The sequence below is a fragment of the Galendromus occidentalis genome, unplaced genomic scaffold (assembly GCF_000255335.2).
Source record: "Galendromus occidentalis unplaced genomic scaffold, Mocc_1.1 scf7180000077497, whole genome shotgun sequence".
Taxonomy (NCBI): Eukaryota; Metazoa; Arthropoda; class Arachnida; order Mesostigmata; family Phytoseiidae; genus Galendromus; species Galendromus occidentalis.
In genome coordinates, this window is record NW_003805485.1 from 684,881 (window position 1) to 693,971 (window position 9,091).

The following is a 9,091-nucleotide window of genomic DNA, read 5'->3' on the forward strand; positions in this document are numbered from 1 at the left end:
GATTCAAAATCTGCGAGGGAAGCGATCCGGGTCTCGGATTTGGACTTCAGCACCCCAGAGACCCACGAGATCACTGTCAGAATGTTCGACACTTTCTCAAAACTCTCCATTGTCGATGTCGTCTCATATGGAACCTCCCATGTTGTTTCGGTTGTAGAGGAAAAGTGCACGTATCAAAGCGCTCGTATGAACATGCGGTGTCAGCGTCTCTGCTTGAGGGAAAACACTCCGCCTCCTTCCCTACGTCTCCACTTCTGGTCGGGAATCCGAGCCTGGAGCAATCATAGATACATGAATTAAGGCCTAAGTAAGTTTCGGCAACAGTCGTTTCTCAGCGAGCGACCGACGCTAATCGCCTGACTCGACTCGAATTGTGGATCGACTGGAGTCCGGCTGGAATGGCCCGAAACATTTCGAGCAACTCGATACCCTTGACGAGCTTCTCCTCGGAAGGAATCGCGCGATTTCACGGAGCTCCTCTGCTGCCCCCAACTCCCGTCGAACGAGGGGTGGAGCACGAATATTCTCCGAAACGGAGGGTTTCCATTCGAATTCTGCGGTTCCGTCACATCGGCACCGAATTCAGGATCCTGTAGATGCGGGAAGATTTGCGCCATCCTAGACGGAGAGCCCTCCCTCTCACTTACCCTCACACGGAATTCTGAGCTGTCCTCGGTCCTCAGCTGCGGGAGCAGCAGCGGCAGCACCACCAGCAACGAGAGCAGAAGCAGCTGCTGGAGCGAGGAATGCTCTCAACGCAGGCAAATCATGGATGAAAACCTCAGTAGGGGTTACGTTCAACTCAACCGGCGGCAGCGCGGTCCGGAACGGGATCACGATGCGCCGCGTGACAACTATCACCTAGTTTATTTAGGCCTAGTGCTCGCCGGTATCGGCTTTCTTGTACCTTACAACTCGTTCATCACAGCCTGCGACTACTTCCAGGTAAGATCGCTTGCGCGATGCCCTCCCAATTGACGTGGGATGGTAGAGAGCCCATGATGAGCTCACGCGGGCTCGATGCTTTTTCGGGACGGGTTATCTGACCGACCATACAGATATGGGGCAGTCCGTCGAATTTCCCCCCGACAAAAGCGTTCTTATCTTCCAGGACAAGTACCCCAAAACGTTGATACTTTTTGACATGTCTCTATGCTACATTCTCGTCGCTTTTGTTGCCGTATGCATCAACAACGTTCTCGTGGAGGCTCTTCCTTTCACGACAAGAATTGCGTTCGGTTACGTCGTCTCGTGCGTGACGTTGGTCTTCGTTCTTCTATTCGAAATCGGATGGGATGTATTCGACCACGATACGGGATACGCCGTAAACCTGCTAGCGGTAGCGATCGTCGCATTCGGATGCACAGGTTCGTTCTGGAGGAGGTTTTCTTAGGTATGAGGCGTATATTCCGCAGCTCCTTATTAGGGTAGAGGATTATTCCTCTCCCGACTTCGAGATGACTCGATTCTATATTCTGCGTGCAGTGCAACAGTCGAGTTTCTACGGATACACCAGCATGCTTCCCGCGCGCTACACTCAGGCCGTGATGACAGGAGAAAGTGAGTCAAGCTGTCTTTTGACTTTATGAAGACGGGTGAGAGATCCATACGCGCGGTTTGCTTCCCTTCCCTCCCATTCTCAGAAAGCGAGTCGTACCGAAAATAATTTTTTTCCCAGGCGCCGCGGGTTTGATTGCGTCGCTGAATCGCATATCGACAAAGTTCCTGTTGAAGGACGAAAGAATCAACACGATGCTGTTCTTCTTCATATCAGTAGTCCTAATCGTGTCATGCATAATCATCTATTCAAAACTGCAGAGCTGTGCCTTCGTTACTTATTACCTCCGTCAGCACTGCACTCCGAACACAGTGTTTCTCAGCGACCAGCTTCAGTCGGGGGTGCGGAGCGAACTCTTGAACAAGGACGATACCGAAGATGTGCATTTGGTAAAGCCTCCCAATGCGCTCGCTTGAATCGGGTTCCAGTAAACATCCATAGTAGGTACTCATCGACCCAGCCGACAGGAGGCGGATAACGAGTTCTCTCGAATCCAGGTTGACACGGCGGATGATGATGGAGCATCTCCGAGAGTCCCTCAGAACGCGGTGCTCTCATTCAGGTCGCCTCCGACCTCTCCTACCGTCGAGACCGGGGACGTGAATCTTCTGTCCGAACCTCTCGCTGATCCTCGCCAGGTGATTCACAATCTTGTAACACCAGGGATGGTTAATAAATCAATCAATCAATCATCATCAAATGTCTCAATGCAGACCTTCAACCTGACGTCGACAGCCAGAGATCTCGTTTGGCCAATATCAAGAATTCGAGTTGATGCGGTCCCCGCAACGGCGGATCGTGTCTGTTTGAGCTATCATGGCATTGAGGACTCGGAACCGTTCCAGATTGAAGAGGAGCTGGCGAATTATGGATTGGCAGCGCATCAGATCAGGTGGCTCTCGAGCAACGATCTCGACATGTCTGAGGGCCGTCATCGTTTCAAAGTACAAGACGTTGTAGTGAAAATCAGAGGCACCGCTGCCACGAAACGCGTGCAGTGGCTGAGAGCCATCAAAAGTGAGTCGGCTCCGCAAGCTTCCCCGTGGAAACGAGGGATAGTACTTCGACGGTAGATTCCTATTCGGTTCGAATTATTCTCTAGCGAAGACTGAGCGGACCCATCTCATTACAGAGGGCTTCACGGACCGTTTCCAAGTCGCCCGGTCCGTTTGGCCTTATATGCTGAGTATTGCCTTGGCGTACTTCGTCACACTCTGCCTTTTCCCCGGAATTGAGTCCCAAATAGTTTCGTGTAGCCTCGGCAGCTGGATGCCTGTGATTCTTATGGCGATTTTCAACGTTTCTGATTTTTGTGGCAAGGTCAGTTCGGAAGAACCTCAATCGCTCGAACTCGCACGACCATGATCTCGACTCCGGGGATCGGCTCGGATCGATCGACTCGGATCCTAATATTTTTCTGTGATCATCCCGATCGTTGACGCTGTTCTGAACTGATTTTCGTTGCCGCTCTTCCAGATGCTCGCATCCTTCTCGTATAAACTTAGCCAAAACTCAATGTTATACTACTCTTTGGGGCGAGTGATACTCGTGCCATGGATCGCCATGTGCGCTCTGCCGAGCGCGAAGACGACGGCTCTCGACGATATGTGGTCAATGATTCTATCTCTGGTGCTCGGCGTGAGTAACGGAGTTCTAGGAAGCGTTCCCATGATTGTCGCTCCAAGCAAGGTTCCGCATCAGTACCGAGAGCTGACAGGTGAGTTTGCGCCAGAAATCCCCGGTCATGAGCCCCCTGATACACCGATTATGAAACAAGAGTTGGAAGTCTGCGACAGTTCCTCTCCGTAACTGGTCTCATCCATTGTTCCTCGATCTTATTGTCCTCCGCAGGGAACATAATGACGCTCAGCTACAGCGTGGGCTTGACAACAGGCTCTCTCGTAGCCTACCTCATACAGGGTTGGGTGAAAAAAATGCGAACCAATGAACCATGCGCATCGATGCAGCACCCGACTCTTTTCCATGCTGGCTTCAGCGCTCCGATCTCTACGGCGGCTGGAGTTGTGCGAGCGACGGCTTTGCCCACTCCGCTACCGACGGAGCTCTTAAGCACACATCTAACGAATGCGACCTCGATTATCCTCAAGACCGTAGGGGCGATGATGAACTCGTCGACGACAAGTTCAACTACAACGGCAACGCCGGAAAGCACCGTCTCCGCCTCAACACCGACGGCTATGCTGACGACCATTTCGACATATCTGAACTTTACCACTGTTGAACCGAATGGCCAAATTTAGATGGAGCGATCATCATCGCTATGCTGCATCACTGTACAATAAGTCTTATCATATGAAGGAGCGAATCTCGGATCCCTGGCCGTCGAATACCAAGCTCCATATCGTAGTACCTACTTTAAATCGATGATAATATAATTATTACACTTGAAAGCCACGGATGCCTCTAGGATCGAAAGCGAGGCGTTCGCAGATGACGCTTCTTGTTGTTCGCCTTTGAATTGTTGTTTTCGATGTGGGAAAAAATAACAGAGGGTATCTTCGCCGGAAATCTTGTCTCGTATATTTCACTTATGATCGGACTCCCCGTCGAACCGACAGCCCGGAAATCAGGACCGAAGCGCAAACATCTATTGGCTTTCATGGACGTCCAGGCATGGTGAGTAATAGCCGGTCGGTCTGAGTCTACGTTCCGGAGCTCCATATTTCCCCCTGCCGTATTCGTATACGAGTTCTTGAAGGCGGGAGGATTATGGAGGAATAATTCGATATATTGTACAATAGGAAGGCAATTATCCGAAGAGGGGGGCTTCATTTGGGTCTCGTTTCCTGGTCTGTGACGTGACGAATGAAGATCTGGTCGGGCGGGGGCTCGACATTCGGATCCAAGGTGTATTCATGCTGGAAACTCGAGGCGATAGCTAGCATGCTACCGTCGGGCGAGAAAGATAAGGATGCGATGCTGCTTGGGAATTTATGGAACTGACAGAGACGTTTCTTGTTGTTGCCGTCCCAGATGTTCACGAACCCGTCGCTTCCTCCCGTCGCGAAAGTGCCGTATTTGCTGTGGAAAGCGATCGCATTGACTGGATAAATGTTCTCGATGCCGTTCTCTTTCGTTCGGTGACACTTGAAGGCGTATTTCTTCTTCTGTACGTCGGGCGACGGGTCGAGGTACTCGACGGCTACTCGGCCTTCGATCGATGATAGCACGTAGCCCGTGAGATCGGGGAAAGCTCGAATGGCCCGCGTCTGGAACTTGAGCGAGGAGTCCCGTTTCTGCTGGACGTAGGCCATGTTTCTGAGGTCCCAGATGAGGATCTTGCGGTTCGCGGTGCCTACAATTAGTCTTTCTCCGCAAACTGCGAGAGTGTAGACTTTGTTATCCTGGGCGTGCGTGCTCACGGCTCCCACCGGTCGTCGGGGGTCCCACAGTTTGATGTTTCCGTCCCAGGAGCCCGTCACGATCTGATTGACGTCTGGGATGTACTCAACACATCTGAAAAACGATCGAGTGAATTTCCACGATCTCCATCCATTCCGATCAGGAATCCGATCCCCCAACCGGAACGAATCGCTCCGAATACGATCCGATCCGTCAAGGTATCCGGGGCATGCGATTCAATTTGACGCACTAGAAGGTCAAAAAACGCAGGACTAACCGAACCGCATCGTCGTGTGTTCCAGCCCGGAGATCGGCCCCGGAATGGAGGTCGAATAGGCGGACCGTCTTATCGGCACCTCCGCTCCAGATGTGGGTAGTGTTGTAGAAACATGCGTCTAGAACTGGACTCGTGTGGTCGAATTTGTGCTTGCAGCGATCCTGCTGAACGTCATAAACGCGGACGTACTCATCCCACGAGGAGGCGAGGAGGTACTGATTTGAAGAGTTGCTGAATTTGACAGCTGAGATCCCGTCCGTGGGACAGTCTTGCAGAGCGATCTCGTTCTGCGTAGGCTCGCCGGACATTTCTGACCTGCAAGAGTTTTCTGAAGACTCAATCTCGATCGAAGTAATATTCTTTAGATGATGCAGTGGCTGATTATCTAGTTGGGGAAAGTTCGAATTCCGATCATTCGCTCCAGGATATTGCTCCATCGCTACTCCGCTTCGATTCTCGCCTCGAACGCTCCAGCCGCCGGCAATGTGCGATGTCGAGCAGCAATATTGTCTCAAACTATCAAGCTCGAGGCAATGTTCGATTACTGCGGAGACGGCCGAGACCATTACTCCTGAGATATATGTACGATTCTCCGTCGTATCTATATAGACGGGGATTGTGGTAGTCTCAGGTGCTCAAACAAAACTTTAGGCATGACCATGTCGCTCGGCGGGCTACGATGTCTTTAGCGTTCACATCGTAGTAGATAGAGCCCTCGAATCGGGAATTTCAAGGGGAACAAAATGCGGAACGTCACCACCAAATCTGGACGTGGAGAAGCGGTAAATGTCGGAGTTCTCCCGTATGGACCGTTCCAGGCGGACTCGCAGGGATGTCTTCGCGCCATCCAACGGTTTACCGGTCAATCGAACAGATGCGGGCTCCTGATATGCGAGTGATCGAGCTCCTTCCGTGGCTTCCCAAGGCTCCCCATAGATCCCACGGGATTACTCACAGATGATCAATTCACGACAGAGGAGGTCCGATAGAACACTTCATTCAAAAACACGCTTCGAACAATGATAGCGGCGGCACCGAATCAATGTTTTCTTCAGCCACCGACACTTGTGGGGGACTTGACGCTTCGTCATCGGGAGCTCTTTAGGCGGGCGATGAGAGCAGCGACCCGAGCTCAACGCGGCGATCACCGAGCTCAACGCGGCGATCACCGCCACCATCACTCGCGAGAATGGGGCTGTCTCCGTCGTGATGAAAGGAACCACGAATTCAAAAACCACGGGGGAAGGCTGTTCCTTCTGCATAGCTATTGGGTCATTAGGAAGAATTTCGTCCGTGACATTTCATCATTGCTGATTTACAATCAAGGAGCACGATCGAGCTGTTCCCTTGAGACAGGGGGATATGAGACGTGATGCGATATAATACAATGGTCGATCTGGGGGAGGCATTTAAGACACTTTCGCTTGTCTAACCAACGAATTTTATTTATGTACATCAACATCTGGCGATTCTCACCTTCCCCATGATAAGGCCTCCCCGATCACAGATTGGTTGGCGGCGACTCCCGTCGAACCACTAAGATTTCTTTCGGACTGAATCCCGAACTTCGCCAGTCGTCAGTGCGCATGACTACAATCTAAGATCCATCGATAACAACTCAAATCTGTATGTGGTGTAAGCTCGCGCTGAATGCCCGGGAGTCGTCCCTCAGCTGAGGCTGGAGGGATCCATCGGAGTCGCGTGGCGACCGAGCTTGCTATGGCTTATCTGATGCCGCTTCCGGTTTCTGCTTGATTCGATAATCCGCAAGAGCAGCCCTGACCGCGTCTTCGGCGAGCATCGAGCAGTGTAGCTTCACCGGCGGGAGACACAGCTCTTTGGCGATATCCGTGTTCTTGAGCCGTAGGGCTTCGTCGACTGTCTTTCCCTTAATCCACTCTGTGGCCAGCGAGGATGACGCGATCGCACTGGCTGTGAGAGAGAGACAATTTGAATGAGTTATCGCTCTTCTGTCAGTTCCTCCTCTGGGAATTATTGAGTTCCGAAAATCACTCACCGCAGCCGAAAGTTTTGAATTTAGCTTCGACTATTTTGCCTTGGTCGTCAACCTTCACCTGGAGACGCATGACATCTCCACAAGCCGGCGCCCCGACCAGTCCGGTTCCGACCTTATTTGAAGTTTTGTCGAGAGAACCGACGTTCCTCGGATTCTCGTAGTGATCGATCACCTGCGAGGAGAATTCATTCAATATCCGATCGAGAACCCACTCAACTGAGAAAGACCATCAGAGGTGCACAAGAGATGACTACGTGGAAGTCAAAGGAGGCAACTTCCTGAATGCGGGAGGGAACTGCTGACTCAGGGATCGTCTGAGACCAATGATACGATGCTGAGCTGATCTGCGCCTTCTGAAGCCTTGTCGCGCCCGCACTTCCCAACATCGCAATCAAGGATCAACGATCACACATGGTGTCAAGAACTTCAATCGACACGGGAAGTCTCAACCATCCATCCTCCTAGATTCGACAAGGCTCTCGGGATCGCACCCATTGTACCCATATCGTATGACAGTCACGCTTATTGAACGCAGCACTGCGTTCGCTGATTCGCCTCTGTCTCTGCCTAGGTGAGCGTAATCTCATGACTCAAACCATTCCACTCCTAGTGAAGTCGGGGCTCTGATCGAGGAGCGAGTGAGCGGCCCGGCCCAGTACAGGGGCATGGTCCCGAAAGAGATGGCTGATAGGTTCAATTCGTCAGATTCAACTTCTCCGACACCTCTACACCTCATGTACTGACATCCATCGCACTCTACCAACGGGTCCAGGCGACGTAGTAGGTCCGGAACCGCTACGGGGGTCGATCAATATTCTCCTCGGATGGACTTCCGTCGAGTCTCCAGAGCAATGGCAATGATTCGGTACTGCTTCTCGGAAGTTTCATGCTATGACTTCAAGGCCAAGGATAAGGCCGGATGTCTAACCCACCTTCTCATGGTAACAGGCTGTCTGCCCTCCGAACGGGCTCTTGAGTGAGTTCAGAGATTTGGAGATCACTCGGGACAGCATTATAGGGAACTTCTTTCGCAGATTCTCTCGAAATCCAATTGGTAGCTGTGGTTTCTGTGTCTCGTCCAGGCAAACTAGTCAGTCGCGCAGGTCTGATGTTTTATTATGATTCGATGGTGTGTGGGATTCATGATTTCGGTATCGAAAATGTGATACGGCTTATGACGAGGCTGCAGGGGGAAGTGGGGGAGTTCATTTACGAAGTCAAGCTCTCGAGCTTGAAGAAGGACTCTAGTCTGCCTCGACAGACTCAACGTCTATCTGTCAGGCGGGTCTCGGAGCCGAAATCGGGATCCGAGTCTCAGAAGATGATCTTTGTCTGCCCGCCGTCTCCGGACCTGAGCCAGATCGGGCGGTCGTCGCTTACGCGAGAAGAGCATTTTCCAAAGAAAGAAAGAACGAACTCGGCAAAAGGTCATTTCCTTTGATACCGGCGACGTTTCCACGATCGCTGCAAGTGGGAAGTGGGTTGCAATAAAAAAGACCGGTTCCAAGTTCCCCGATGAGGAAGCAAAATTCCTCTCGCATGTTTCGGAGGACATCCTGCCATGAGTATCACGGACTGTTAGTATTTCATGGAGAATCTCACTCGGAGAATCGAGTTAGAGATCGAGCCGAAAGGACTCCCCGCGACGTCTGCAGAGCTCGCGAGGATCCCAGTGGTTCCCCAGGGGAGGAATAGAGCACGTCATCGCCAGTGATTCCGAGCGGACGTTCCCTCTCGTAGAATAGGTCACTGACTGACAGCGCGAAGAATTTGTGACCGACAATCTATACACCGCTCTCAACTCCTTCAGCTGGTTGAAGGCTTTTAATGGATGACGGGGGAAGCCGTGAGTTTGAGATCAATGCAGAGCACATAT

The 9,091-nt window shown here is 51.7% G+C and overlaps 3 protein-coding genes across 3 annotated transcripts; 1 reads left to right on the forward strand and 2 right to left on the reverse strand.

Annotated features, from left to right (window-relative positions):
• Window positions 1-730: 730 nt before the first annotated feature.
• On the forward strand, window positions 731-3,845 carry Ent3 (equilibrative nucleoside transporter 3). The gene is made up of 8 exons (XM_029112374.1): window positions 731-945; window positions 1,112-1,367; window positions 1,486-1,560; window positions 1,679-1,947; window positions 2,056-2,575; window positions 2,691-2,878; window positions 3,035-3,275; window positions 3,410-3,845. The coding sequence occupies exons 1-8, from the start codon at window positions 769-771 to the stop codon at window positions 3,817-3,819; spliced, it is 2,136 nt and encodes a 711-aa protein (XP_028968207.1). The 5' UTR covers window positions 731-768; the 3' UTR covers window positions 3,820-3,845.
• A 339-nt stretch (window positions 3,846-4,184) lies between these two features.
• Window positions 4,185-6,233, reverse strand: Bub3 (mitotic checkpoint protein Bub3). The gene is made up of 3 exons (XM_003746449.2): window positions 6,154-6,233; window positions 5,199-5,513; window positions 4,185-5,035 (listed from the first exon to the last, which is right to left on the reverse strand). Exons 2-3 carry the CDS (start codon window positions 5,504-5,506, stop codon window positions 4,348-4,350), a joined length of 996 nt encoding a protein of 331 aa, XP_003746497.1. The 5' UTR covers window positions 5,507-5,513; window positions 6,154-6,233; the 3' UTR covers window positions 4,185-4,347.
• A 394-nt stretch (window positions 6,234-6,627) lies between these two features.
• On the reverse strand, window positions 6,628-8,335 carry IscU (Iron-sulfur cluster assembly enzyme). Its single transcript, XM_003746450.2, has 3 exons — window positions 8,148-8,335; window positions 7,216-7,387; window positions 6,628-7,130 (listed from the first exon to the last, which is right to left on the reverse strand). The coding sequence occupies exons 1-3, from the start codon at window positions 8,226-8,228 to the stop codon at window positions 6,916-6,918; spliced, it is 468 nt and encodes a 155-aa protein (XP_003746498.1). The 5' UTR covers window positions 8,229-8,335; the 3' UTR covers window positions 6,628-6,915.
• Between the last annotated feature and the right edge of the window lie 756 nt (window positions 8,336-9,091).

Excerpts from the sequence above, each read along its gene's own strand:
- Ent3 (XM_029112374.1), top strand. The coding sequence starts at position 769 with ATGGATGAAAACCTCAGTAGGGGTTACGTTCAACTCAACCGGCGGCAG. Across the intron at positions 1,948-2,055 it reads ATACCGAAGATGTGCATTTG|GTTGACACGGCGGATGATGA; the intron begins GTAAAGCCTCCC and ends TCTCGAATCCAG. Across the intron at positions 2,879-3,034 it reads TTTCTGATTTTTGTGGCAAG|ATGCTCGCATCCTTCTCGTA; the intron begins GTCAGTTCGGAA and ends CCGCTCTTCCAG.
- Bub3 (XM_003746449.2), bottom strand. The coding sequence starts at position 5,506 with ATGTCCGGCGAGCCTACGCAGAACGAGATCGCTCTGCAAGACTGTCCC. Across the intron at positions 5,036-5,198 it reads ACACACGACGATGCGGTTCG|ATGTGTTGAGTACATCCCAG; the intron begins GTTAGTCCTGCG and ends ATCGTTTTTCAG.
- IscU (XM_003746450.2), bottom strand. The coding sequence starts at position 8,228 with ATGCTGTCCCGAGTGATCTCCAAATCTCTGAACTCACTCAAGAGCCCG. Across the intron at positions 7,388-8,147 it reads CAGCCTGTTACCATGAGAAG|GTGATCGATCACTACGAGAA; the intron begins GTGGGTTAGACA and ends TTCTCCTCGCAG. Across the intron at positions 7,131-7,215 it reads ATTCAAAACTTTCGGCTGCG|CCAGTGCGATCGCGTCATCC; the intron begins GTGAGTGATTTT and ends TCTCTCTCACAG.